The sequence below is a fragment of the Opisthocomus hoazin genome, chromosome 9, assembly GCF_030867145.1.
Source record: "Opisthocomus hoazin isolate bOpiHoa1 chromosome 9, bOpiHoa1.hap1, whole genome shotgun sequence".
Taxonomy (NCBI): Eukaryota; Metazoa; Chordata; class Aves; order Opisthocomiformes; family Opisthocomidae; genus Opisthocomus; species Opisthocomus hoazin.
Window position 1 is genome coordinate 29,856,990 of NC_134422.1, and position 27,601 is coordinate 29,884,590.

Here is a 27,601-nt window from a genome sequence, read left to right on the forward strand (position 1 = left end):
GGCACTCAGTTGAACAGTAGCACCCTGTATGTTGTGAGCAGTAGTAAATCCTTGTTTGGGGGAAAAATAGTATAATGGTACAGCAATTGAACTGGGCAAAAGCAGGGAAATTGGTTATCACAGCTGGCAGCAGCATGGATTTGTGCTTCTCTAAACCATAGTTGGGAAGTAGTTTGGCCTTTAACTAAACCTGCGCTGTATTTTGCGCAAACTTTGAGGCAGTACAGGCAGCTGCTTGTGTACTAAACCGTTGAAAATCGTGCAATTCAAATAAAACGGCTGCCTTGGTTACCTTGAGTAGGGCACAGAAATGCCAATCATAAGATTATGTGGAAGTACATGGATGCATCGTTGGGTGCTTTTACTGTTGCTGAACAATACTGCTTATTTTCTTAAAGCAAAACAGCACTCCAGAATATTACCATAGGAAATCTTAACACATATGACTACTCGTGGTGTAGAGGGTTGGGATTTTTTTACCGTTTCCTGTAGTTGTTGGCATAGTTTAAAAAAAAAAAGTAATCATTTTTTTGCTGTCAGCTGGAAAGATTTGTTTGTTTTAGTAATAGTCCATCTTTCATGGTCTATGGTCTTGCTAGTTGCCCAAATGTCCATGCTTTTATTAGCTGTAGAACTTCTGTCACTTTTATTTCAGCAAGTAGTTTGAGTACTGGTAATGAATACGTAACTGGCTTCTGTGGTGAAAATGTGGTTCCTAAATTATGGATGTTACTTTAAAAGAGTTAACGTGTTTTATACTGACAAACATCAATAACTTCATGAACTAACATCCCCTGGAGTTCTAGGACATTTCAAAATGTGAAGTCTTTGTTTGGTTTACAGGTTAAGGAGAAGTTTCTTCTTGTTTGTGAATTTATTTACTCCTTTGCATTGAGCCTTCCCAGATTTTTGTTTGAGTTTTCTGTTTACAGTCCCCAAATTAGGTGATTTCATTTTTTAGAAATGTTTTGCGTTTAACAATTCTAGCTCAAGAATGTATAGTATTTGTAGTGTTAACAGTGTTACTGTTGAAATTTGTTACACACTGCACATTCCCAAGCGTGGTCCTCTTGAGCTGATATTTTCATAGTTAGTTGCAATGTAATTATTTTCTGATGTTGCAACATAAAAATATTTAGAATTGGGGTTTTTTACTTGAATTTTAAGAGTAAACAGTATTTTTTCCCCTGTTCAAAATCTTTCAGGTGCCTTTCTGCGAAGATAGGCCAACACTAGTAGAATCTTAGAAAAGAAATTTCCGCTTAGCACTTGCTTTTTGTGAAAGCCAAGGAAGATAGCCAGAGAAACACTATTTGTGTCATAACTGAATGACTGTGTGAATTTTTAACATCATGCAGGTCAGTGCATGCTATTTTGTGGAACGGGGCATCTTGTATACTTCCTAAATGAAATCTTCCGTTACAAAGTTTTCAACTTTGGCATACCAAGTATTTATCTCCCGTTAGCCTTTTCCTTCTTTTCTGTCATCTTCTTGTTCCCAGGGGAAACAAAGGAAGGAATGGGATTCTTGTCCAATGGACTTGTGGGTGCCCGCCTGTTCAGTCTAATGAAAGATGGCCAGCCTAGAAATCATTGCCTAAGCCTAATATCCCATGAAATGAAAATTACCCTGTGGAGAGGCACACATATTTTGCTCAAACTTTGATATAAAACTTTAATTTTTGCATTTCCCAATTTTAGTGTCTGTGTGCTTGAACTCATAATGCTAACCTTGTATTCTGGTAAGATTATTTTTCATTTTCTAATCACTTTATTCTTCCATTTTTCCCTCCAGTATTAAAATCTAATTTTTTGTGTGTGAAGCTGGTGTGTAAACTGTGATTAAGTTAAATGGATTTATCCCTTTTAATAACGTAAAACTTAGTTTCCAGCAAACCGAGTCATCAGCATAGTTTTTAAAAAATGCTGTGAACCTTGGTATCTATTTTTTTAAAGCTCCTATGTACTGTAACATACCCTATTTCAAGTAATTAGCATATATTACAGTGGCTTCTATTAGTGGCTGCTATAATTAAGGTTGCAAATCAGTATCCATTATAATCCCTTGTTTTCACACAATCATAACTTGTCAAAACACTAACCTTTGGAACTAAAGTTTTCCACAGTTGTTCTGCTTAGAGGTAAATTTGGGGGGAGGGAGGAGGAAAAGGAATTTGAACTATGCTTGTAGCAAATCCTTGTCCAGTCGTCTTGCCTTATAGGATCAAACTGCATAGGAAGGAGCTAAATAGTTATCATTTCCAGGGACTACAAGAACCTAGAAGAAAGGTTAAAGAACAAGGAACTGCCTTTGATTTTGGCTGCACTTCTACTTTTGACTTGCCCCGCTGCTATTTTGTTTTGCAGCATCTCTGCATAACGCTGCAAACAGTATTAGTCTTACTTTATTAGCATCTAGTCACACAACAAAACTATACTATGCCAATTTTACTGATAATCAGGTGACAATCAGATGACAAAGGTGGGAAAGAGATGCGGGGGTCGGTTGTGAATTGATGATTCTGGTTGTGAATCCCAGTCCTGAATCTGTTGGCTGGTTTTTGCGGGAAAAAGCTTCCCTTAAAAGTGAAGCAAGGAGGCAATATGAGAAAACACTTACTGTGATTATTTTCCCAGTAGTAGCACGTAAACGTCAATAACTACTGCACTGCTCTTTCCTGGGTAGACAATAGTGCGTTCTTGTATCATTGCAGATAACTCTGCGTGTAAACTTGTTACGGTGACCACTAAGCAAAGCTTGTGTAAGTTCTCATTTGTAGTGATTTTGGTATGACTTGACAATTTATTTTATCGTATAGAGAGATCATGTTTTAAGGCATAATATAAGGGAGTGCTTGGGCAGGCAGGGTTGAAGGATAAGCTTCCAACCCTAACATTCATTTCCTGTGCCTGTTTTATCATCCCTAACATTACATTAGCACCATTTCTTTGCATAGAATTCATTTTAAGAAATGGTGGTTGGTTCTTCCCCCTCAGCCCTCCGGGAGAGTGTTTTAATTAGTTTCTTCGGATATATGATAATAAACTGAAGTACCGTTACAGAGGAAAAATTAAAATTTTTGTTACATTCAGAATTTGCTCCTCCATTAGTCTGTCTGCAAACTGTTGCTATTTTAAACATCCTTCTTTATAAGATTATGTGAAATACTAAAAAAGTGTGGTTTACAGATAAAATACAATAAATCGTAATATAGCAAAAAGCATAAGCCTGGTTTTTGGGAGCCCTTGTTGTCTGCAGAGGGTCCTGTGAGTCAGTGAGATGCCTTACAGATGGGAAGGTTTCCATATCTGGATTCTTTTTACCAGCTGAGGTCTTTGATCTGAAAACGTTACAACTCTCCTATGCCCTGTGATTTGTCTGGCAAGATGAGTTATTTACAAATGCAATTGCTCTTCTGACAACTCAGTTTTGAGTGTGTAAGTGCTGAGGTCCTGATCTGTAACCCACTAGGACTGCTGGTAGTCTTTTTATTGGTTTCGGTGGGCTTTGATTCAGATATTTGGACTTTGAAGCACCCCAGGTGGATTAGGTAAGAAAAGACTTTTTACAAATGATTATAATTTAAAGAGTTAGGATGCCATGTGTCTGAAATAATTTGACAGTGCTTCAAAGGCTTGTGAATTTAAATAAGTTTCTGATCTTTGTGTCTTGTCTTTTATTCCTCCAGTGGCAGATGAAAGCAAAGTTGGTTTGTTGGCCGGACACAAATCGGGTAAGCATTCTGCTATTTTGGAGGAAAAGTCAGCAACTTGAAAGTAGTTTGGGCAGTTGACAAACTCTGGTGAATAAGAGAGTTGCAAATTAAGGGATTACTTTGTATGCACTGACTCCAAGTTGTACGATGATGAATTAGGGATTGTTCTTTGCCAGGCAATGTATGTAGCAGAGTCATTTGCAGGAAGAACTGTAACTTCTTTTTCTCAGTGCAGGTGTTGTAAGCTGAAGAAGATGCCCGTGCAAATAAGGGCAAGTGCAACATGTCTTGTGGAGTGTGGAGACTTAATATACATTTTGAAAACTATAAATATTTCTTGCTTTTTCTCCTTGCTCTGAGTTCCACTTCCATTATCAGGAATATTGAAGATAACACTAAAAAAAATTCTACTGATTAAAAACAAGAATGTCAAAGCTTTTCCTTTTCTTATGCTTGTGCAGTAGAAATAATTTATTTTTCCTTAAACTTTTCAGGCCATAGTAAGAAAGAAAATTAGTTCATACTGCTGTCATTACTGTACCTACTTATTAATAAGTTCCACAGACCACACCAAGGTACAACTTGCAGTTCTTGTATTATAAGAACTTTAGAAGAAGTGTCACATAAGCTTGTAATTTTTCACAAGCTGTGGATAACCTGACATAAGAAACTTTAAACTTTCTAGAAAACTCAAGTTATTCAGCAATCTCTTGTGATGTTAGAAAACCCTGGTGTGTCAGGCTGCCCCTCTGTAGTGTGATTGCACGTTGCCTTTTTCCACTCCTTTGATAGAACTGGAAAGTGAATTCATGTAAAGGAAGGTCAACTATGAGATTCCTGATTGTTTATGGTTTTCCTTCTCTGTGCAGCTGGGTGTCCTTCTTTAGTTCTCTGGTGTGGATTTTCCTTATCTGAAGACCTTTTCCTGAACTTAGCAGACAAATTCTTTTTCAGTTTTTCTGGCATCTTTCCTAAGTCTGTGAACTTCTTGGATACTCTTTCTGAATCAAGGATTAGTACATACATCTTGTGCCATTATCACTCCTGGGGTGAAAAAATTCTTTCAACTTTTTGTTTTGGGAATGTGAAAGCTTCAAGGAAATGATGTTGTCAACTTGACGAAGTTAGAGGTGTTGCCCTTGAGTTTTTTCCTGTGCAGAAGAATTACTAGAAACATTGCAACAACATGCAGTTTTCCAAAGATCAGTGGAATTCACTGCTATCAAAGAATATTGGAAGAAAACCTGGTAAGATCAGAACTCTTTGGCAATCTGTTGTTATAGGTACATTAAGCTTTATAATATCACTTTTAGCAGCATTTGATCTTCCGCACACTCCGGAATTTGAGCATTCTGCACACTCCCCCACATCCTTGAAAACCATGGCTTTGAAAATTTTTCTATTTGAAGATGCCTACAAATTTTATATGAAAATGGGTACCCATGCTTATTGAATATTGGCTTTTTTGTTTTACTTATCCTTTCTCGACCTCTTACAAGCACCTAAGATCTTTTTTGCTAGACTAAAATCAGTGGTCAACAGATCACCTAAGGAGTAGATACAAAGATCCTGCATGTTGTTTCGTTTTATCCGCTTCAGAATAAAAGGAGCTAGCTAACTACTGAGAAGGTTGGAGTTTAAATGATTTTTTTCTTGGTTCTGTCCACTTTAAATCCTGTTCAATTGCTGCTGAAAAGTGTTTCTACCCTCTCTGTGTTCCATTTCCTAACCCTTCATAGAGAGAAATCAAGCAGCAGTTTCAGTTTTCTCATTGGTCCGTTCAAATATTTATTTTAAGGATTTGTTCAACACCATGGCATTCTTTTTCTCTGGTCCCTTTTTATTGTGTGCTTTTTGGAATTATATGTCATGTATGCATCTTGCTGGCATTCAGTCACATCACAGGACTGTTGTTTTAGCATCGTTCTTTGTGTGGCTTTCCTATAGGTACTTTTTTAAGAACACACTAAGGGAGACATTGCAGCTTTTTGTGCTGGGAGCAAAACACCGTTATTTTCTCATTACAGAATGAAGAGTTTCCATCCTATTCCAGACTTCAGGAAATTAAATGTATTTCTCTGCAGAATTAATTATTACCTACTAACAATCAATGCAATTATCCCTTCTCTCCTTCAGCATGACTTGTTCTATGAAATACGGAGTTGAGTAATTCTCTCTAGGGAAATATCCTTTCTATTCCTTCTGGGGCAGTGGCTCTTCAAGCATTTAGTCTCAGCTTTTGGTATAGCTATGGGATCCCTCGCATATTACATGTTACTGAGCAACAGCAGGAGTTGGTAGTGTGTATTCATTTCAAAAAGTGTTAGCACAATTCTGCAGAAGACCAAGGCATTAGAAGGATCTGTGGCTTGTAGCCCCATCTTTCTGTCTTTTTATATATTGCACCCACAAACAACAGTTCCTCCCCTCCCCCTCCCCCCCGGTCCCCTCCCCTTAAGAAGTGGAGTTGATTCTTAGAAGCATATCTGGACACGTGCTGAGCTTTGTAAGCATGTTCTGTGGGAAGATGGCTGGAGATTTGTTCCTGTATTTCACCCTCACAGAAATGCACCTGTGAATTCTGGACAGCTGGCTTGTCCTTCATCCTGCTGGATGGAGGACTCCTGCAGTGCTTACAGGCGGTGTTAGTGTTGCAAATGTTTTCCACAATATCACTGGTAACAGCCATAGGGTGCTGTATTGATGTCGCCTACTCGTCCCTTTCTGGAAAACACCAGAGTTCAGAGAGAGAGAGATCGTGTGAGTGTGTGTGTGCAAGGAATCTCCTCTGAATCCTCTAAGGATTTTGTCCTCTGTAAGTGTTCCGTGTGCTCAGCAATGGTGTGTCAATTCCAGTGATGAGAATGAGAAGCAAGCAAGTGGTGCCTCTGTTGTAAAGTGGAGAACATCCCTGAAAATGCACAAGGAGGAAAAATCGGCAAACTTTGGCTCAATTTTTCATGAACTCTTAGCTTTCTAGTAAAAAGGGATTCCAGGACAGCTAGGAGTATACCCTTCATAAGGAAGGGCGAGACCGTTGTACATCATGTGTAACCTGATTTATATTAAATACTGAAATCAATGACTGAATTATTTGCAGCTATTTTTATTTTGTTCTGCAATTCTTTTTTTGTGTTGTGATTTACTGCATAGAACACATTTTAGTATGTATTGACTGTCTGCTGAGGTCTCTGCTGACACAGCTCTTTCAGATGATGCAGTGCTGGAGAAAAGCTGATGAGTCTTTCTTTATGAGCTCTGACATATTAATTAGCAAAATGGGCAAAAAAGCTTTCCTATTTTCATTTTAATGTCACTAGACCATGCTTTTGGCTGGGGTTATATATCGAGACAGTTTTGAGACAAAATGAGTTGAAGATCTTATTTTCTTGCTGGCTGCTATGTGAGGAGCATGTGACTGGGCTATGGATTAGTACTGGGAAGATTGAATGATACAGGGGTAGCTCTGTTACCAAGCTCAATTTGAATTAATGCTATATGGCAAGACATAAGGTTAGGACTTGAGGAAGAGAAGGCCCACTGGGATAGTATGAAGGATGCTTCTGGTCAAGTTCTGCCCCTCACTGTTATTTTTGCTGATAGAGCGGTTACCAGGTTACTGTTCAGTCTGTGGGCAGCGTTAGTGTTATGGGAAAGAAGGCTTGAGGAGGTAGGTGTACAGCTAAATCGTGCAAGGTCAGGGCTTTGATGAGGTCTGAGTGCCAACATGTCTGGTAGACCTCCAGTCTGTACTGCTTTGTGGATGGATAACTGAATTGTGGTTAAACTGGGGTTCCAACTGGAACTGGAGATAGTTTGGAATAAGATAGGTATCTCTGCATCCTTTAATGCAAGGATATGTTCTGTATTAGATAAATTTTACTGAGGTTTCGTTAAAGCTAGGATGAGGATTAGGATTATGCTTTAGGACACAGGAGTGGTTGAAAATTTAGGCTTACTTTATATGTCCCACTGGAATAGTGTATGGAAAGTGCAACAGACAGAGCTTCATCGTTACCTTCAGGAAAGGCCCTCCAGCCTTTTGTGAAAGCTGGGGTTGCATTGCTAGGTGAAAGAAGTCTATGAGATGCTAAGGTTGCATCTATACAAGGGTGAGCTCAGTGTCCCCTTTGGCTTTAAAGCTGAGTGGCATGGGATGACCCCCATCTGTGCTCTGAGTTTCTATTGTGAGATGGCATTGGGTGCCTCTGGAAGCTGTGCCTGATATATCCTAACTCATGGACCGTTTCTGGGAAGTGTTTGTGAGAGTAGAAGAGCTGTTACAACACTTCTGTAGTGTAGATGGTTACATTCTAGTAAACTCAGGTGTGCCCAGCCACTGCTAAATTTGCAAATATAAACATGTGATTTTAAGCCTTGTGATTTTAAGAACTCCAACTTAGTGTTTTGCAGAGACAAAGTAGGGTCTGGTGCAGGGGCAGAATAGGGACTGGTGCAGGCACAATCCAGTGTGTTAAAGTTTTGTTGTGGTAAAAGGGTGAATAATGGCTAGGCTAAGCTTATTGCTTCAATCTGAGTTTGGACTTGGAAGGGCAGACAAAACTGGAGAACGTTCTTTTTTTACCTGGAGGAATCATGCAAAGGTTGAGCTATTGGAACACCAGCAAAGTCCAGTGGTTTATGCATGCTTATGTAGCACAGAAGGCTTTCTTTTAATCAAGGGTTTTGTTGGGGTTAATCGTGGGGTTAGGAAGGACTACAGAAAGCTTAGTGGATGCTGTTAGGCTTGTTTCAGACAGGTGCCATTGTAGCAAGTTTGACTTCTGTTTTGCTTTTGATTTGCAGGTAACACAATTATGTCAAAGGGGTGCATAGGGGAAGTGGTGTTCTCCTCTCCTTGCGCCAGATCTCGTTTTATTAAACAAGCCTTCTCACTGCTGTAGATGTCATTAAAGCTGAGCTTTTGAAAGGGGACATTGGGTTTAGTACTGAGTTCATAAGGATTTATATAGTAACTAGATCCACAGTAGAAAAGCCTCATGTAAATGGCTGAGCTGCCTGGCATGTGCAAGTGAAGTGCCTGTCCAAACAAGGACCTTGCCACTATCTAACTGAAAGCGTGTGGCGTGTAGAATCTGACACTTGTCTTTGCATTTGTGAGAGGAGGAAAAAGTTGATTTTTAGTTTGTTTTATTTCTCTTTGATAGTGAGAGTGTAATACTTGGCTACATCAATTGTTCTTGCAAGTGTGGAGAGGAATTGCCTACTTTGCAGCCTGCAGCATGCCTTAGCAATGCCAACGTAGCCTAGCCTAACCTGTGTATCTTGGCTTCGGTACTGGAGGCAAGCAACCTGTGGCAGCAGTGTGGCTGTGCGATGTGATTTTCCGTGGGTTCAGGCAGTGTGGTGCTTGGTGCTGGTTTTCGACTGACACAAACCCAAATGCAAGTATCTTTCTGTGATGCTTCAGTACACCATACTACCGATAACCCATGCCTCTAAGCTTTGAATCATGAAGCTGTGGGTTAAGTTTGATGTTTTATTGCTGGGAATATTTTTGCAAGATTTTCATTCTTCTACAGTTCACTTTGGTCTTCTCTCTCTGAATGGTTCTTTTCTGCTGCTGGTGGTGATATTATTGTTGTAATTATTATTATTATTGGCATGATGGTGTTGGGTGGATGGTTGTATTTGGTGATCTTAGAGGTCTTTTCCAACCTGTGATTCTATGATTGTATTATGATTCTCCAAGCAAAGTGTTCTTTTGACCATGTAGTTCCAAAGAAATTTTTGTAATCTCAGAATCTGTATTGACTCATGCAGCCAAGAAGCAAAAAATAAGATTCCTTTTTCTTGCAGGTCACTTACGGAGTTAACATTTTCATCTATACTTAAGTCTGGAAAGGTCTAAAGTCAATCTATTATATTGTTGGGGTTTATAAGGATTTCTAGTCCAAAAGTTAAAATGCTTAGCTTTCATTGAATCTCTGCCTACTGTGTTTTTTTTTTTTCTTATCTTCAAACACAGCTTCTCTAGTGAAACTATGATGATCCATGAATTTACTTAGTACTCTATGCCAGTATGGCTTTACTATTCGTTTTTAGTGGACTTAATTTTGTAAGTTTTTTCTCTTTTTAACATGTATAATAGTTTCCATGTTATGGATTGTTCTAACCATCTACATTGGTTAGTGCTGGGAGTGGTGGAGGGGCTTGTTTAACACTGCCTAGTTTTACAAGAACCAAAACTATGCTGTGACCAAGCCATGCGACAGGCCAGCAGAATATTGAACTGCTGGGCTGCAGGACTTTTTCATGTCTTAATGATCAAAGTCTGGAAGTCTGCAGGAATAAATCCCAAGCCTCCAGCTTGCATGAGCTGACTCTTAAGAATTAGTGCTGAGAAAAATGTTTTTTTAATTTCATCTAGTATATAAAGTGCTAAATATAAAGCATGAATGTTTAGATGGAAAAATTTTCATGTGTCTGTTGCAACTTCATGTATTTTAACCTGTCAGAGATAGGAAAGTGTATTGAAACAAGATGAAATAAGAACTCTTGTGAAGTTCTAATTTTTTTATTTTTTTTTTTAGCAAGAGAAGCTCAAACTTGGACGTTCTAGATACTGATTATTTTTAAGACGCTATTAGAAATGGTCCTGATACAGCAATCTCTCTCTATCCTGGTTTCGGCTGGGATAAAGTCCCCCTCCACCCATCAAATTGTATGTATTTTTGCATGAAAAATTTGATTTTTCACTGACTCAGGAAAAGGAAGGCTGGACATGTATCAGTTTCTGTGCTTGAAACAATTGTTCTAAATTAACAGATCTTGCTGTATTGTTAAATTTGAATGAAAAGCAGTTTGTTGGTCAAAATCTCTTCTGAATGCCAGACTTGATAGTCTTTACAGTCCCCCTTGTCTGCCAGGCCTGTGTGGCTGTTAGACAGCTCTCAGGGATAACCTAGTTAGATGGGTCTCCTCTATGGAGGGAAGCAAGCTCTCATTTTCACTCTGAGAAGAATCATTGTATGCCCCCAGTAACGCACCAGCTGTAACTATTCCTTTGACTGCTTTTTTTTCGTGTTTTTGAAGACTTTATTAACTGCGTGATGATGATTGTTGTGACCCCTTTTTTGTTAGGTCCTGAGAAAGTCATCTGTTGATGAAAATCCCTCACTTGAGGGTGCGGTTTGATGTTACAGTGTTGATCTAAAAGCTTGCTGCTGCCGAAAGAGGCAGTCTTAGTTACCATGCCTCCGACCCGCAGCTGCCTGGTTCCCATTACTACTTCTATTCCAGTCCCACAGCTTAGCTGGTGAGGTGGTTGAGAGTGCTAAACCAGCCAAAAACTAAAACAAGAAAGACAGAAGTGAATAGTGCTGGGCTTATCTGCTTGAACCACTCATTTGAGAGAGACAAGCTTGCGTGCCAGTAGAAGGGAAACTCGGCAAGTGGGTGGATATGAGAACTGTGGCTTTCAGAGGCAGCTGTCTATTAAATCACCTTATGTGCCATGTCAAACCATATTCTTAATAAATTCACATGCCAAACTTAGATTGGTTTTTTTTGTTTTTTAATTTTTTTAAGACTATTTTACTTGCCGTGGATAAAATTACTTCCCCAGTGGCAGGAGCAGGGAGTAAAAAATGGCAATAAACCTCTGCAAACTGAAGAAGAGCATCCCTGCTGTCTCATCCTTGAATGCAAAAATCTTCTCTTAAATCACTTATTCACTTTGATGTTATGAATTCTTTGTATTCTGTGACTGACTTTCAGTGTGCATTGTATTAAGATATGGCAGAGCAGTGACCATTGATCTTTTTTTGAACTCTAGTCATTAAAGCGAATAGATCTGATCTTCTGAGAACACTAACAAACTTGCAGGAGAACCCTGTTTCCCTCACTGTTCTTGCATGAGATTTAGGACCTAGAGCAGAGCTGAACATGGACCATCTGCAGCATGGATGCAAATTCAAGGTTCTGTGATTGAGGTTTTGTAATGTAGCATAGCTGGTTTAACGTTTTCCTGTCTCCTGAAGAGGATCCCATGATACCATTGTATTCATAAATGCCTAGCCACACGTTGCTGCTCAGTTTCTCTCTATGCCAGCATTATTATTGTTGTACTACTGTGATAAGCTGTTGTGGGGATCTAACCTAGTAGAAAAAATAGTTCTACCAAAAAGAATAGTATTCTTCTGGTTTAGACAAGAGAGCAAGAAAAATGAAGTTCAGGAGAAGAGAAGAATGATTTTGCAACTGACAGTTTTTGATCTCGAGATCAGCCTGAGCTGAAGGAAGCTGACTGGGGTGGAGGGGTTAGAGATACGCATCTGAGGGAGAAAGCATGGATGAAAGAAGATTTGCAGATCATCGAAGATGTCTTTGTGCTGAAATAAAGGAAGTGGGGAAGCAAGTTTGAGGGTCTATTTCTTGTCCTGAAGACTAAACTGAAAGTGAGTTTCCGAGAGGTTTGTTTAATGGCCAGTGAAACTTGGTTTTATGGATTTTGGGCTGTGTGATGTTACTTGGTGTTTAAGGGCTATGGCTATCTTTTAGCTTTGTTCAGTCTGCTACACGCTGGGTCTGTCCTGAGGAGTGAGAGAAGACTGAGCACTCCTTGGGAACAGCTGAGTCTCACCAGCAAGGAGAACCTTTTGTACATGCCAGGTGGAGTGAATAGGCCCCTTGGACAGAAAGGAGAGGATTATTTTCCTTAAGAACTGCAGGGACTGGGTAGGTTTTCTTTCAATCCAGCTGATCACAGAAAGCTGCTGAACCAGAGAGCAAATGCCTCTGTAAAAGCATAAGTTGAGCAGAAGCTTTGATTTCACTTTGTCTCACCCAGCAAATGTGAATTTTCTGTACTATGAAAGTGTAGTGAAACAACCCTAGATTCAACAGCAAAGCCCTTTCCATGATCCTACTTCAAGAACAAAAGTGCATGTATGTCTGCCCGAAAGTCCTGCACAACTTGGACTTTTCTGTGAAGGAAGCTTGTGCCTTAAAAGCATACTGAAGAGAAGTATTTCAATTCGACTTCCATGAAATGAAACTTAAGAGTTCCTGCAGATAGGAACTACGCAGGGCACTCCTGTGAATGCATAGCAAGGGAAATCCCTGCTAAAGCTGCGACATGAAGTTTATTAGAGCAGGATGCTGCAGAATGATTCTGGGTGTCAGGAATGCCTTATTTTTTATGTGTGGATAAACTTGGAGAGGAAAGTCTGCATGGCAGTAATGATGGTCTTTTCTCAGAGGAGAAGGCCTGGTCTGACAGATGTCCGAACTGCAGTCTTCAAAACTAAACAATAGAGGTGAAAAATTTACTTGTTTTCCATCACATCTCAGCAATATGGGAATTAGGCATTACCCAGTATGAGTTGTTGGCATCCAGGGATTGCAAACCAACAGCGTTTTTCCTTGGGGACTGTTCTTTGCTCCAGGAGCAGAGAAAGCGGCAGGAACTTTGTTTAATATAACCTGGGAAATTTAGTGCTCAGCAGTTACCCAATGTTACAGCTCCCTTACGATGCACAAGTAGGAGAAGTGACTAGGAAGAAATAAAATCAGCACACGAGAATTTTTTTCAGCCAAGATGCTTGTACATTCATTTATTCTACCTCCTTTTTATTCTTTTTAATTTCCTGAAGTGATGCTGGGCATATTGTTACATTAACTGAGGCCTGGGGAGTGTGTTTTGATGTTCCTACTGCGTAGCTGCTATTTCTGCCCCTGGTCAGTATAGTTGAGTATTGTTCTGTGCAGAATTCAGTAAAACAAGTCAAGAGAATATTAAAAACCCCAGAATGTTTAAGTACTATGAAATGAAATTAAACTGCAGACTTTTAATCGTTCTAATGAATGCATCCACTTACCGTAAGGCCTGCTAGTATTAGAAATAAGTGGTCATCTGTCTCTGGTAAATACATCCTCTGTGTCAGCTTGCAGCGGACTGAAGGGGAGGCATGCCTGCAGAAGTCTCTGTCTGTTGCAAGCTGAAATATTCTCTCTAGTAAATGGTGTGGTCCTGGCATGAGTTATCAGTTGTAGACTGTTTGGGGCATGCATTCACTTCCTGAGACCTGGTGGTACTTCTCCCTGTGACGGTCTGTGCTGAGCCTGCCACATTTCATGTCTTTGCTGGAAGTTTCTGCTTTGAATTGGAGCCTCCTGCTGCCTCATATTCCAGGTTGTTTCTGGCATGAGGGCAGGAGAGCTTGTAAATATGGTGGATGTGTCTATATGAGGAGCACTCTATCAGGCAGAAACAAAGCTTTCGCTGAAAGCAGAAGCAGTATAGCTGTGTGAGTGTAGAATTTCACACGGGATAATAGATACTGCAATACTGTAGAAGTGGTTATTAGGACTTGAGATCTTGGCATCTCTGGATCCTGCAGTGTCATACCCAATAAAAATTGTTGCTGAATTTGAAGTGATTTGAGACAGCAAAATGTTAAACAAGGAAGCCATTGTACAGCAGGGTAGCTGTGACTTAGTCACCATCACAGAAACATGGTGGGATGACTCTCATGACTGGAGTGCTGCAGTGGATGGCGGTAAGCTCTTCAGAAGGGATAGGAAAGGAAGGAGAGGTGGTGCGGTGGCTCTGTGTGGTAGGGAATGTTTTGATTGGGGCCAGTCTTATTTAATATCTTTATCAGAGGTCTGGATGAGGAGATTGAGTGCTCCCTCAGTAAGTTTGCAGATGACACCAAATTGGGTAGGACTGTTAATCTGTTAAAGGGTAGGAAGGCTCTGCAGAGGGACAGACTGGATTGATGGGCTGAGGTTGATTGTATGAGGTTCAAGAAAGCCAAGTGCTGGGTCCTGCACTTGGGTCACAACAACCCCGTGCAACACTACAGGCTTGGGGAAGAGTGGCTGGAAAGCTGCCTGGCAGAAAAGGAACTGGGAGTGCTGGTCGACAGCCAGCTGAACGTGAGCCAGCGGTGTGCCCAGGTGGCCCAGAAGGCCAATGGCATCCTGGCTTGTATCAAGAATGGTGTGGCCAGCAGGAGTAGGGAAGTGATCGTGCCACTGTACTCGGTGCTGGTGAGGCCACACCTGGAGTACTGTGTTCGGTTTTGGGCCCCTCACTACAAGAAAGACACTGAGGTGCTGAAGCATGTCCAGAGAAGGGCAGCAAGGCTGGTGAATGATCTAGAGAACAAGTCTTACAAGGAGCGGCAGAGGGAGCTGGGGCTGTTCAGTCTGGAGAAGAGGAGGCTGAGGGGGGATCATATTGCTCTCTACAACTGCCTGAAAGGAGGTTGTAGTGAGGCGGGTGTTGGTCTCTTCTCCCAGGTAACTAGCAATAGGACGAGAGGCAGTGGCCTCAAGTTGCCTCAGGGGAGGTCTAGATTGGATATTAGGAAAAATTTCTTTACTGAGAGAGTGGTCAGGCATTGGAACAGGCTGCCTGGGGAGGTGGTGGAGTCCTCATCCCTGGAGGTGTTCAAAAAAGGTGTAGATGTGGCACTTCAGGACATGGTTTAGTAGGCATGGTGGTGTTGGGCAGATGGCTAGACTTGGTGATCTTAGAGGTCTTTTCCAGCCTTAATGGTTCTGTGGTTGTAAGAAAGCTGGCGTTAACCCTAATGAAAGAATAAGAAACAATAAGTTTGAAGAATATAAATTTGAAATTTGAAGAGTGTAAAGAATTTGGTGTGCTGTGGAAATTCAAAGGAAGGCAGAGCAGCCAGCAAAACAAGCTTAATGTTTAAAATCCTGGGGACCTCTTGCTGCATGTTAATCTTTAAATCAGAGAGCCTCTCTGGTGATGTTGCCTGAACAGACGGCTCGTGAAAGTGCCTGCATGACTGATAGTAAGCTGGTTTCCTTCATGGAACTCCCCCCTTGGCCCTAAGAAGGAAAGCTGAAAACACTAAGTGGATCCATCCGGTCTCCTGCACTTCTAGGACCCTGGAAGGCTCTTCAGTCATCAGCCCTTTAGCTGGTGACAGCCAGACTGCAGCCATTTCAGAAAGCAAAATGAGTTGCCTCAGACTGCATCTTCTGTAACTGAGGAGAAAGTGCCAGTGTGATTCCAACGCCCCTGGGTAACATTTACCACCCTCTGCATTTATGCCTGGAATCACAGCCTTCCCGCCAGTCTTTGGCTGTTGGTTTCATATTCCTTCAAACAGTATCTGCGCTTTTTTCAAGCTTTGTGATGATCTGCAGATGTTCAGGAAAGACCTTCAGAGTACTGGGTACTGAAAAGTTGACTGTGATCAGTGTTGGCAGCTACCGTGGTTCTTTTAGTTGCTTGTTGTGACCAAAGAGACCAACAGCCACTGCCGAACGCCTCGTTTTATTAATCCTGTCCCTCCAGGAGATGGGTTTTTGCTGGGCATAATACTCGATGCTGGCAGTGGCTATCCTGAAGTCATTGGTGCCAAGGAGTTAATGAATTTGGAAAGCTTCCCAGACAATACATCTGGCCCTCTAGCTTATGTTTTGGAGTATGAAGTATGAGACGTAGGAAGAAGAGCACTGAGCTAAATGAGCTACTGGCTGAAGAGGGGAAGGGGACACTTTTTTTAAGCTAGTTGACTGAAAGTTAAAAATGTCATAGCCTGACAGAAGATTTAACTGTTGTTGTTTTGTTTGGGTTTTTGTTTGGTTTTGGTTTTGTAGGGTTTTTTTTTTTTTAAATGTTGTAATACCATGTATTTGCCAGTTACATTACCTTCTGAGGCTTGAATATAGACAGGGAAGCATTTATAATACTTCACTTTGGCTGTTTCATCTCCTTTATTTTTTATTTTGAAGTCCCATCATGTTGCCATGTCAATAAGAAGGATTTTGAAGGTAGCTACCAGTAATTGGTATTTCTAGTCCAGCTCACTTCTGGAATAGTATCTTGTACAGTGTTTGCCTTCCATAACATTTGAAATGAGGTTTTATTATATAAAATGGGTTGCTGATGCTATTTATTAATACACATCTTTGCGTAATAAAAGCTGTGCAGAGCAGTACAGTTCAGAAATTAACTTTGAAAAAAAGAATTACATTGCTATTTGTATGTCTCATGAAACAGCATTATTTTTAGTGAGTCTTTCAATGCAGCAATGCTGCTTAGTGCTTACCTACACAGCACTCCAAAACTACCCAGAATATCATCCATAATTAAGTGTCCTACTGAAATGCTTTTTTCTGACCTGAGAGCAGAGTGGAACAGTTTTTCTGTACATACCAGTGGCAACCCAAATGGAAAGCATTTCATGGAAGAGCAGAAAGCACTTCCCATGAGTTACCGTCGGCGCCCAGCAGGTACATCCCTCCTACCTCAGGCAATGGCACCATGCTGCTCTTTCAAAACTTATCAGCTTCTCTAGTGTTCACCCTTTTTTCTGCCTTACATCTTGATAGATGGAATTTCTCATTGGCCTTAATTTAGTCTTGCATGGGCTGATGTAGTTTCCAAGCATTTAATTTTTGTCTACGAGTAATAAGCATGATTGATATCTTAACCCTATGAGTGCACAGAAGATCCCTATTGACATGAGACCAAGCTAATTTATGTTGGTTTGGGTTTTTTTAAAGAAACTTAAATGCTGATTTCCCCCCGCCCCCAAGTAGTCTGACATCTATACTGAGGCTATTCTGTATCTCATTCCTGATCCTTTAGTTCTTCACCTTCTGTTGTAAAAATCCTTTCTTTAATCCTTCCGTCCTCTTCAAGCTGGCTGTTAAATTGAAAAGAAACCTTTGTGGATTGGACATCTATCTGGGAGGGGAGCAAATCTGTGACATGAAAGCATCACATCCAGATTTTCATGGACATCCGCACAGTTATATCTATGTAATCTTTATTTCATTGAGTTCTTTGGGCCATTATGGTACTGGTTCGGGCAGAACATTTTGCTTATGGTTCCCCTCTGTTACCGTGGCCAGGAGAATATGCAGAACATGTCCTGGGGGACAGTTGGTTGCACAACACGTTTCAGTATTAGTGGGTTTTTTTTCTGTGAGACCATCTACCTCTCCTGTTTCTTGCTTCCTTGCTTACTCCAAAGGGAGTAGGAAGGAGACATTCTGTCTAGTGTGAATAGTGGGCTTGGGGCAAAGCAGGGAATTCACTGGAGAGGGGCAGACCCTAATTCTCCAGTTTGCCCAATTTTGGAATGGTAGTTTCCTTAGTGCCATGTAGCAGCAAGACCCTGACTCTGCCGCACTGAAAGCTTGAAGGGGGGATCAGTTCCCTTCCAGTGCCATGGTTGGGACCTGGCAAATGGAGCGACAAACAGAACAGAGCTAGAACTGGGCATAGGAAGTTTGCACCTGTTAATGAACGGTGATTGCACTTGAAAAGGCTGCAAACAAAAACCTCAGTTAACTTGCTCTGGCAGTTTTCAAGCCTCTTTCGTGCAGTAGGACCAGAAGAGAGGATCTGGCATTAATTTGTTTGGGTTTTTTATGTAATTACAATTTTTGTTGCTATCTGCAGTTGGCATAAATTCCTGTATTTAGAAGAGGGATTGGGTTTTTTTGGTTGCCAGTTGTCATACTGCTGTTGACAAACAGAGATGTTATAAAAGAGAAATCCAGTATAGTGTAGTTATTCAGATGCCTCTGTTTTTTTGTATTGCTTTATAGTCTGTTCAGATGTTTAATTCTGAAAACAAAATGAAAAATTGTTTGATCAAAACTTCTAGAGTTTAATTCTTTTCTAAAAAATAGCACACTGGTTTTAATTTTAAAGGTACAGAAAAGAATGAGCATTACATTCAGGACTAAATTTTGTCAGCCATTGCATGAAATAACTCACTGCTTATTACTGAAATGTACATCACAAAATAGCTACAAAGAATAATTCTCAGTCTGAGTTTATGTTAAAAGTACAAATACATTCAAAAAAAGAAAACATACAGGAGAAAAATTATTTCTTGCAATCATTCTTTTTATGTCGTCCTGTAGGAAATACGGGTAAATCATTAAGTCTCAGGAAAAACCTTTGCCCTCCTTTACTCGTGGTTTGCTTTTTCTTTTCTCTTTTTGTTTATAAAGTATGGGTGTAGTGTGCAGTAGTCACTGTGTTATCACCTGTTAAGTGTCACGCGTGACACATCCTATTATAGAGTCTGTGAAACTGGAGCCGTTTGAAGTAAAACTTCCCATTCAAGTGTCAATTGAAGCGTGGGGTTTGTTTGCTTTTTTGACAAAAGGTTTGCTTTTTTGACAAAAGGACAAGAGGTTGTTCTTTTGCTGTCTCCTAAAATAACTCTGATACTTGTTTTTATTTCGGCGAGGAAAAAGTAAGAATATATGGCTAGAGGCTGGGAAGATAGCAAGCTAGTGGGGGCGGAGGGGGCAGGCCAGCAGGGTGCTGGGGAAGGGGGGAGAAGCGAGATGGGGCCTGGGGCCTGGTGAGAAGATGCAGTGTGGGAAGGGGCGGCTGACGGCAGAGACGGGCAGACTGCCGTGTGCGGATCTAGGACCACGGAGCCAGAAACCCCGTGGGGAAGGAAAGGGTGGCAGCCGGCACTGCAGTAAAGAAAACTCTGCTTTTCTTTAAAACAAACAAAACCAAACAAACTTTAAAAAAACCCACCAGAACCCCACACCTAAGAAACATTATACACAAATTCTGTTAAAAGAAGTTTGAAGGTTTAAGGTGTCTGATGTAGGAAACGCTAGCTGTAAACATGTCTGCAAAGGCAGCTCAGACCCTTTTAGTGGATGCTGGTGGCGAGAGACGTATATAATCAAAACCGAATTCTTCCCAAAGACTTTAGAGCACAAAAGGGATCTGCTTAAGGGCAACGAAGGCTGTTGTGTAAGGCCCAACCCTCGCCTCATTTACTGTCAAAGTTGTGAGATGTGAAGATGTGTAGCAGTTTGGCATATTCTGTTTGGAGGATGTGATGTTAGTGATGTAGATGATCTCAGGGAAAAAGAAATGCTTTTTTCTGTTTTCTAGCCAGTAAATGCTGCTTGAATTATATTCTAGCTGTGCCTGTACCTCAGAATTGCTGCTGGGGGCGGGGAGGTGTCTTTAAGCCACGTCAGTGAGGTAGCGTGTCCTTTGCCTTGCGGGTGCCAGTTTGCAGAGGTGCTGAGCGGGTGCCGGCTGCTGCCGGAGTCGGTAGCCGTAGTGCTGTGAGCCCAGCAAGCGCGGGGTGCGAAGGGGGCAGAAAAGGGGCTGGGGAGCTGGGGCTTGAGAATCTTCAGATGGAAAACAACTGATTTTCATCCTGCTGTTTCAGTTCCTTGTCTCTGACACACAGATAGTACACATTTCTCTTAAAATTATGTCATTAGTGTTTATTTAAAAAACTTACTACTTTATAAGGTATTTCAGAGAAAGTCGCATGAAAGACTGTTTAATGCTGATGTCAGAGCAGATATTAAAGTGCATGTTGAATAAGAAAAGGGAGGGTAATTGCTGTACATGTGGAAGAAACTATTTGTAGATCTTTCCTGAAAGAAGGAAGCTGGGGTTTTGTAAATAAAATTGTCATAATGTATTCGGGATGTAAAGTGAGTCTGCTACAATGAGTGCCTAGGGAGAGATAAGTTAATGATGGACACCTCTGCTGGGGCATTCTCCAAGCCTAAGTGCTTTACTTTGCAGTGTTAATAGTGCTCTTTTAAGGTCATTTTCTGTATATAACTTTAATACATAGTCTGTTGCTTTAACCACTTTCATTAAAATTTCATCAACCTTTTCAGAAAATCAGGCAGGAAAATGCAAATAAATAATGCATTTTATTTTGTAGGTAGTAGATACAATATTACTGTATGTGCAAAAAAATTAAAGTTTCTTCATTAATATAGCAAACTATGTAGAAAGATCCTGCTGAAGTCTATAAACCACATATTCTTTAAAGAATCACTTTGACTTCAAGTAGTCAGGGGGGCCTACACCTCTCAATTTGGAACAATTCAGAGTGACAGTATAAAAACATTAAGTATCTTAGCTCTTGTAAATAAAATGTGGCGTCATGAATTGTAGGGCATAGGATTGAAGCTGAATTCTTAAAGCGCATTCATTTTCTGAGAGCAACTACTTAATACTTTATAAAATCTTATCCCTATATAGACTCTCTGCTTGCCTACTTTGGCTTTTTGTTTTCTACCCATCTTCTTCCCTTCATGGAAGAGCCCACAAGTAATCTTTTAAAATTCTGACCTGAGTGCTCACCATTCAGCACAGTGGTGTGTGTCTGATTAGCTTACCTGTCTTATGCTGCTCCTTCACGTTGCAAGATGCCGAAGCAACACAGAAAATATGTGTAGGTAATGTTAGTGACAAGGGACGTGGATATGTACTCGACTGCTTCAAGCCAAAATGACATATTCATGTAACTTCTGTTTGATGAGAAAAGCCCCAGCTTCCTAGTATCATATGCAGATCGACACAACGCTCTTTCCATGGTTTTTTTTTTGAGTTGTTGGGGTTTTTCGGTTGGGTTGAGTTTTTTTTTTGTTTTTTTAGGGGAGTCTTGGCTAGGTTCTGACACCCTTTTATATGTTTAGTATTTCATTTCAACTGGAGATGCGAGAATCTCCTGATATTCATCTAGAGTAAAAGGAACAGCAAAATGATCAAATGTGGAGCGAACTCTCTCCTTGTTTATTTTGTGCAGTCAGTTGCCTCGCAGGTAGTCCTGCTCATTTCAGTGTTCCTCAAACCTTAGCGACCATAAGTAACTCCTTTCAGACCTACATGAACTGGTATTAAAAGCTTCACCTCTTTCCATCTTGTTACAGCAAATACTTTATGATCCAAACTGAAAGAAGGGAACTTAGACATTTTAAGGAAGTTTTTATAGCTAAAGAAGCAGAAGCAGTATTTCTTCTCCCAGTTTAATGATGAGTTACACTTATAGTATATGGAGAGTCTTCACTTGCACAGTAATTTGCATTACCAGAGCAGAGCGCCTATTTTGTTAGTGATTTTTAGAAAATGGAAACCAGGAATGACTGCTCAAGTAAATAGAATCAATAAACAATGAAAAGGCTAACAATACTAGAGCAACTAATACTGAAATATGTTTTTGCAGTTTGAGCTTTCATGTGTTTGTTATCTTTGGTAGGGAATTGTTCTTAAACTTCAAATAGAATTTCTTAGTTACCTTCATATAAATCAATTGCCTGTAGTTTCAGTTTAGCAGTTTAATTGTTTAATCAGACTAAGAAAACCTAGTGATTATAATTTAAGTCATATGGTATAAGGCAATATCAATATTAGTTCGTGCTGAAGTTAGCTGTTTTAGATCAAACCAAATGAACTGGAAGGTAGTATGTTTGTAATGTGCTTTAGCATACAGGAGTATCATTTAAGTCTTCTGTAAGAGTTAAGAGCACACACAGACATTGAAGAATGATGGAGTCAGCAATAAGACTATGATCTATTTGGAAAAAAATTAACCCATTCTGTGAACAGCACCTAAGCAAGAAGGGACCATTCTGTCGGAACTGACTGGAAATAAACAAATAGCAAAAAGAGTTTAAGATAACGTCAGGAAATTCTGTGCTCAGCTCTTCTATATTGCCATTCAGAAGAAATGAACCACTCGTCATCTTTAAAAGGTGAGGAAGGAACTTGTTATTAGCTCTCTTATGGGCTGATGCTCACGACATTCATTTGAAAGACTATACTTAGTTTAACAACTCAGGTTCGATCTGATTGTGAAATCTGAGTAAATTAATATTGTGCCAAAACATCTGTTTTTTCTGTTTAAAATAGGAAACGTCTGAGCCATAGGAGCATAAAAGGAATGTAGCAGGAGATGAACTGTACTTTATAAAGTATTGACAAATCATAAATAAATCACTGCAAAAACAGAGATCTATAGTCTTGCCACTCAAAAGAGAGCCAGTATTGCAGAAATACAAGTAGGCTTGATGAAAAATTGTTAGAGGTACTGAATATTATTCTGGTTTGAGCTGGTATAACACCAAGTGCAGTGATGTTTTGGCACATGATTAGAGAGGTTCTGTGTGCTTTCATAATGCAAGTATTGAAGAATTGATAGGAACAGGAGGCAGTTACTTTGGGGTTTGGCTTTTTGTTTATTGTTCTGGATGCCTTTCATCTCTTAAGACATCCCAGGAAGATAACAGTGGTCATACTGGATCACACAAAAAGTCTAAATAATCCGTGTCCTCTTTCTGATACCAACAAATGCTAATCCTAACGAGAAATACAAAGATATGACAAGATTATATGTTATTTCTCCAAGAGCTTTTCTTGCCTTCAAATATTCAGGGACTTAAAGATTAAAGGCAAGAATACTTTCTATTTATTTGCTAATCTTCAATAGATTTTGCTTCTCTTTAGTTATCTTGCTTCCCTTTGAACACATGTAAGCTCATAGTATCCACACCAACAAAAAATTATTCAATAAATGTTTATCAGGGTTGTTGCTGTGAAGAGAAATTATGATTGATTACAGTAAGATATGAACCCAACTTCCTGCTCCTTTCTGTGGGACTGTTTTTTCGCAGGGGGGCCAATTAAGCATATGGTAGAAGAACCATTACATTTTTTATTTTAATAACATTAACCTCAGTGTTTCAAAATTTGATTTTAGTTTTCTGCTCTGGAGTAAATTCCTTAGTACATATCACTAGCCAGTGTGAGGATTAACATACTCATTAAAGGTTGAGAGAAGAAGCTGCCAAGCAGCTCTGGTTATCTATGTGATAATATGTGTGAATTTATATAATTTTATGTAATTATTAATAATTGATTGCCATAAGTCTATACCAAACAACAGTATGGCTTGTTTTGCATTATCTTCTAGAGGAAATGGAATGGCATGCATTTCACAGATTAACCAAATTTCCCGCTTAATGTGGAGGAAATACTGGTCCATAGTCAGAAAAAGACTAAAGAAGGCAAAAATACTTCACGAAAAATAGGATACAGAGCAGAATACAGATGCAAGTTTTCCCTCTTGATACGGAAAAAACAAAAAGTTAGTATGATCGTATAGATATTGGAAGTTTTTTATGCAAGATAATCATTGAACACGAGAGCTATATTCTTATACAGGTAGTCAACCTGAAAAAGTTAAACTGCAGCACTAGCCACTGTAGAAAGGCAAAATAAGATGTTCTGATATTGCTAGAGAAACATGGCAGAGCTACTTAATATCCTTGAAACTGTTTAAAATGTTTGTGCACATTTATTCTTAACATTTATGAGGCTGGCTTTTACTGTAGTTGGAGCAAAATAATTTCAAGAATATTAGAGATACTCGTTATTTAGTTTTAGGAGACTACTGAAGGGCTAGTAATACAAATAGTAGTATCTAGTTTTTATATTGTCACAGCGTTTAGAAATGCAGCTGAGAAGCAACATAATTGTAAAGAATGAAGTTTAATAGCGTTATGTTGGATGACTGCGTGTATATATAGCCAAATATATTTGCCTTCATGTGGAAGTAAACTGTGTGTTTATGGACAGTATCTGGGTTTTGAGGGCAAAAAGACATGGACATGCTATACTTCTAGTATTAAATAAGGCAAATACAGAATTCAAAATGGGGTTAGTATAAAGAAAGACATTTATTGTTGCAAACTATTCAAGGTATTAAATGGCAATGTAATTTGCAATATCACATTAGAATTTAAAAACTTTTACGTGAATTTGATAGTAGGTATAAAGAAAAGGGTAAATACGTTTTGTTTTTATTTATTTGTGCTGTATATCTGACAGCATTTTTTTTGTACACAGATTTATTTCCTGGTTGGTTGATGATCAACAGTAATTCCTGCTTTGCACATTAATTTAATTACTTTGTCTCCATGAAGGTGTTCTGGCTGGAGGTCAGGCCCTACTGAAGTTAGCTGTCAATCTCAAACAAAACCAAAGCTGCAGATCAGTATTTCAGAAGTTAGCGTCGTCCAGCATACTTTGGATGGATTCCGTCAGTCTTGACCAAAGAACCAGCAAAATGTCAGCAGAGAAGGAAACCATTACATAAAATAAGAAAAAGTAGAAAACACACTATTTAGAAAGTGTTTGTTTAAAACTATGTAAATACTTGTTAATTTTTTTTAAATGCCATAGAGCTAGAAAAAGAACACTGTGGAAATCTGCTGTAACATTGATGTCTTCCAAAATTATTTTTCATCTGGACTGCACTACCACAGACACAAGATAAAAAATAACCCAGGGAGAAAACTGCAACAAGCTACTCTTGTGAGCTGCAGTTAGCAGAGGCGCTCTTGCCTCAGAAAGTTGACATGATGATGTGCTTAAAGCATGAGGTAATATTTCAAAACTACTGATAATCTATGATGATGCATCTTTGTGCTGCTTCTATTTCTAAAGCTATTAGTTCTTTCCAGACCTTTGATTCCATGGGTAAGTAAAAACAGAGCTTTCAAAGAGTAAACCAGTTCCTAACTGAAAGGCATATAAACACATTCATTTCTTCTTACTCTTCAGCAGGACCAGGGGGTAACTGAAGATGGCTCTCTGGATTGCTAAAATAGTAAAGAGCTTTTTTTAACCTACAGATCACTCCTTTGACTCCACCACAGGCTGAACTTACTAACATCTGACACTGGTGTAACTTACATTGAATGAGTTAAGGTTGTCCGACTCTCTGTGGGCAGGTATGTGTATGGTGCCAGTAGAGTACAGGATCAAAAGACAGATACTCAGCTGCCATAAGCTGGCAGATAGTGGAAGAGTGTTGATTTACTCTAGTTGAGGATTTGTTCCCCAGGCTTGAACCAGGTTGGAAATGAACCTGCCAGTTCCAGTTTTAGAATCCCTGTTAATTTAAGCACACTTTGGCTCTGATATTAGTCTCCTAAAAGTTGCAGTTACTGTCAATTGCTTGGGATCCTGTTCTAGGCAAAGATTACCATTAGTATTAATTTAGATATTTCATTGTACTGATGTATTTTGATTGAATTGCTGTCTATTTGAAAGAACTGTCTGTTCTGTAGAACAGTTGCCTTTCTAATACCAGATTTTTAAATTTCATCTGAGGATCCAGCCACCAAGTAGCTGACGTAGATCAAATTGGGCACTGAGTCTTGCACCTGATCCATGATACTGTGTGGGTTTTCTGATACAGCTGATGAAAAATCTGATTATCCAAGTGCATCCTGATCTACTTGTAGCTAGACTCTGTCTGGTTCATGCTTCAAGAGTGTATGGAGTCACCGAGCAGAATCATGTGTTTTCCAATAATATTGAGTCCCAGCTTAGAGGAAACCTTTATTTTTCTAAGATAAGCCATCTTGGATTTGTCTGTATTAAAATGTTGTTTGATTGTGCCTAACGTGTATCAAATTATTGTGGTTGCGGTATCACTGTGGCTGCTGCTTACCATCCTGTTAAACCTGGAGAAACTTGGAATTTGTTGTCATAATTTAGGATAGTGCTTTGACTAAATTCTCCAGAAATGTCACCGTTTGGTTGATGAGGGAGGTTGCCAAGAAGAATTGGAATGACTCTTTCTTCTCTCTTGACCCTACATTTTTGCAGTCTGGTACCATATTATGATAGGGACCATATTTGTATCTACTCTCCATTTACTGGGCAAGTGAAAGGGAACAAGGTAATGTCATTTGGACATAGGCAAGAAAAATGGAGAAGACAATCTCAAGAAAAGTTTGTATTTGTTTGCTGCTACAGTTAAATCATACTCTAAGTTGTTTCATGCAGCAATTCCATTAGCTTTTCTAATTTGCCATTTAAATACATTGTAGCAATGCAAAACTGTATATTGAAATATACTGTGCAGTCTGCTGTAGGAGTCCCTGCTTTGGCAGGGGGGTTGGACTGTGGGTCAACAGAGGTCCCTTCCAATCCCTAACATTCTGTGATTCTGTGAAAAGATCCTGAATGCATAACTCGGCAATTAATAGAGTATAGGATACTAAAAATTGCTGCAGGGGAAACAAAACGTAGAGATCTGGAGAGGTTCCCTTTTCTGTGGGGGCTATTAAAGGCTATGTGCACATTTGTTAATCATCTAAGAATGTAATGATTTTTCCAAAAATACAGGTTTATGAAACCAGCATTATTTGATCTCTCATTCACATCCTTGCCAGTTTCTTTTAAAAATAATCTTTTCATTAAAATGACACATTGTGACATACCTAGCAGGGGAGCTGCAAACCTCTTAAGGAAGGGTTGTACACAAGCCCACACAAATGTAATGTGTAAAGCAGTAAATTGTAGAGACTAGGTCTCAGAGTTAACCAGCATAACTAAAGTAGTATTTTGAATTTATTTTTAAGCAAGGCTGGGATTGTAATCCAGTTGTGAATCGTGTCTGTTAAAACCCCAGAAGACAGCCAGATGTCATTGAGTGTGAGTCTGTGTCTTTATACGCTACAGAACAGTTTAGCAAAATCCTTGGCTGCAGCTGTTTGGAAGGAAAGTTCCTTGTCATTTGTTCCATGAATTGGACATGATTTTTCTAAGGATTCAGTTTTGTGGAAGAAAGCCCTGAAAATACTTTTCATATTCAACGTACAAAATAATTGTTCTCAATCCTAACGTCTGTATTTTACTTATCTTCTCTCTGCTCCCATGACACTCTTGTTAAAATTTTACAACTTATTTAAACCCGTCGGCTGAGGAGCATGTGTGAATTCTCCTTTCTAGCTTCTGGCATGTCACTAGATGGGGTCACTGTAGTTGCTGAAAACGTGCATGTGGAATATCATTGTATGCTCGTGTACCTATGGGAGTGCATATGTATTTTTGTTCCTGTACTTTACGAACAAGTTTATGGCCAAGTTTACTCAGATTCAACTAATGTTAGGGGAAATAACCCAGATGTAGAAATTAAACTTTCCTTTCCTAAAAGCTGTGCTGAAGGACCTAGTTCACAGCCTACTCGCGTGCAAAGCTTGAAAAGTTTCCTTTCAGTCCTTTTTGAGTTATTGGTGAATAGGGAGGGGGGAAAAGTATTACCCAGCTGGAATCATGT

General features: G+C 39.6%; 1 protein-coding gene across 5 annotated transcripts in view; it reads left to right on the forward strand.

Annotated features, from left to right (window-relative positions):
• Nucleotides 1-27,601, forward strand: part of PARD3B (par-3 family cell polarity regulator beta) — a 433,237-nt gene that overhangs the window by 251,148 nt on the left and 154,488 nt on the right. For 4 of the 5 annotated variants that reach the window (XM_075430672.1, XM_075430677.1, XM_075430674.1 and 1 more), the window contains exon 16: nucleotides 3,690-3,734. The exons of the other annotated variant lie outside the window; for it this stretch is intronic. In XM_075430672.1, the coding sequence (XP_075286787.1) occupies nucleotides 3,690-3,734 (45 nt within the window). The remainder of the gene's footprint in view (nucleotides 1-3,689; nucleotides 3,735-27,601) is intronic. 5 annotated transcript variants of the gene reach the window in all.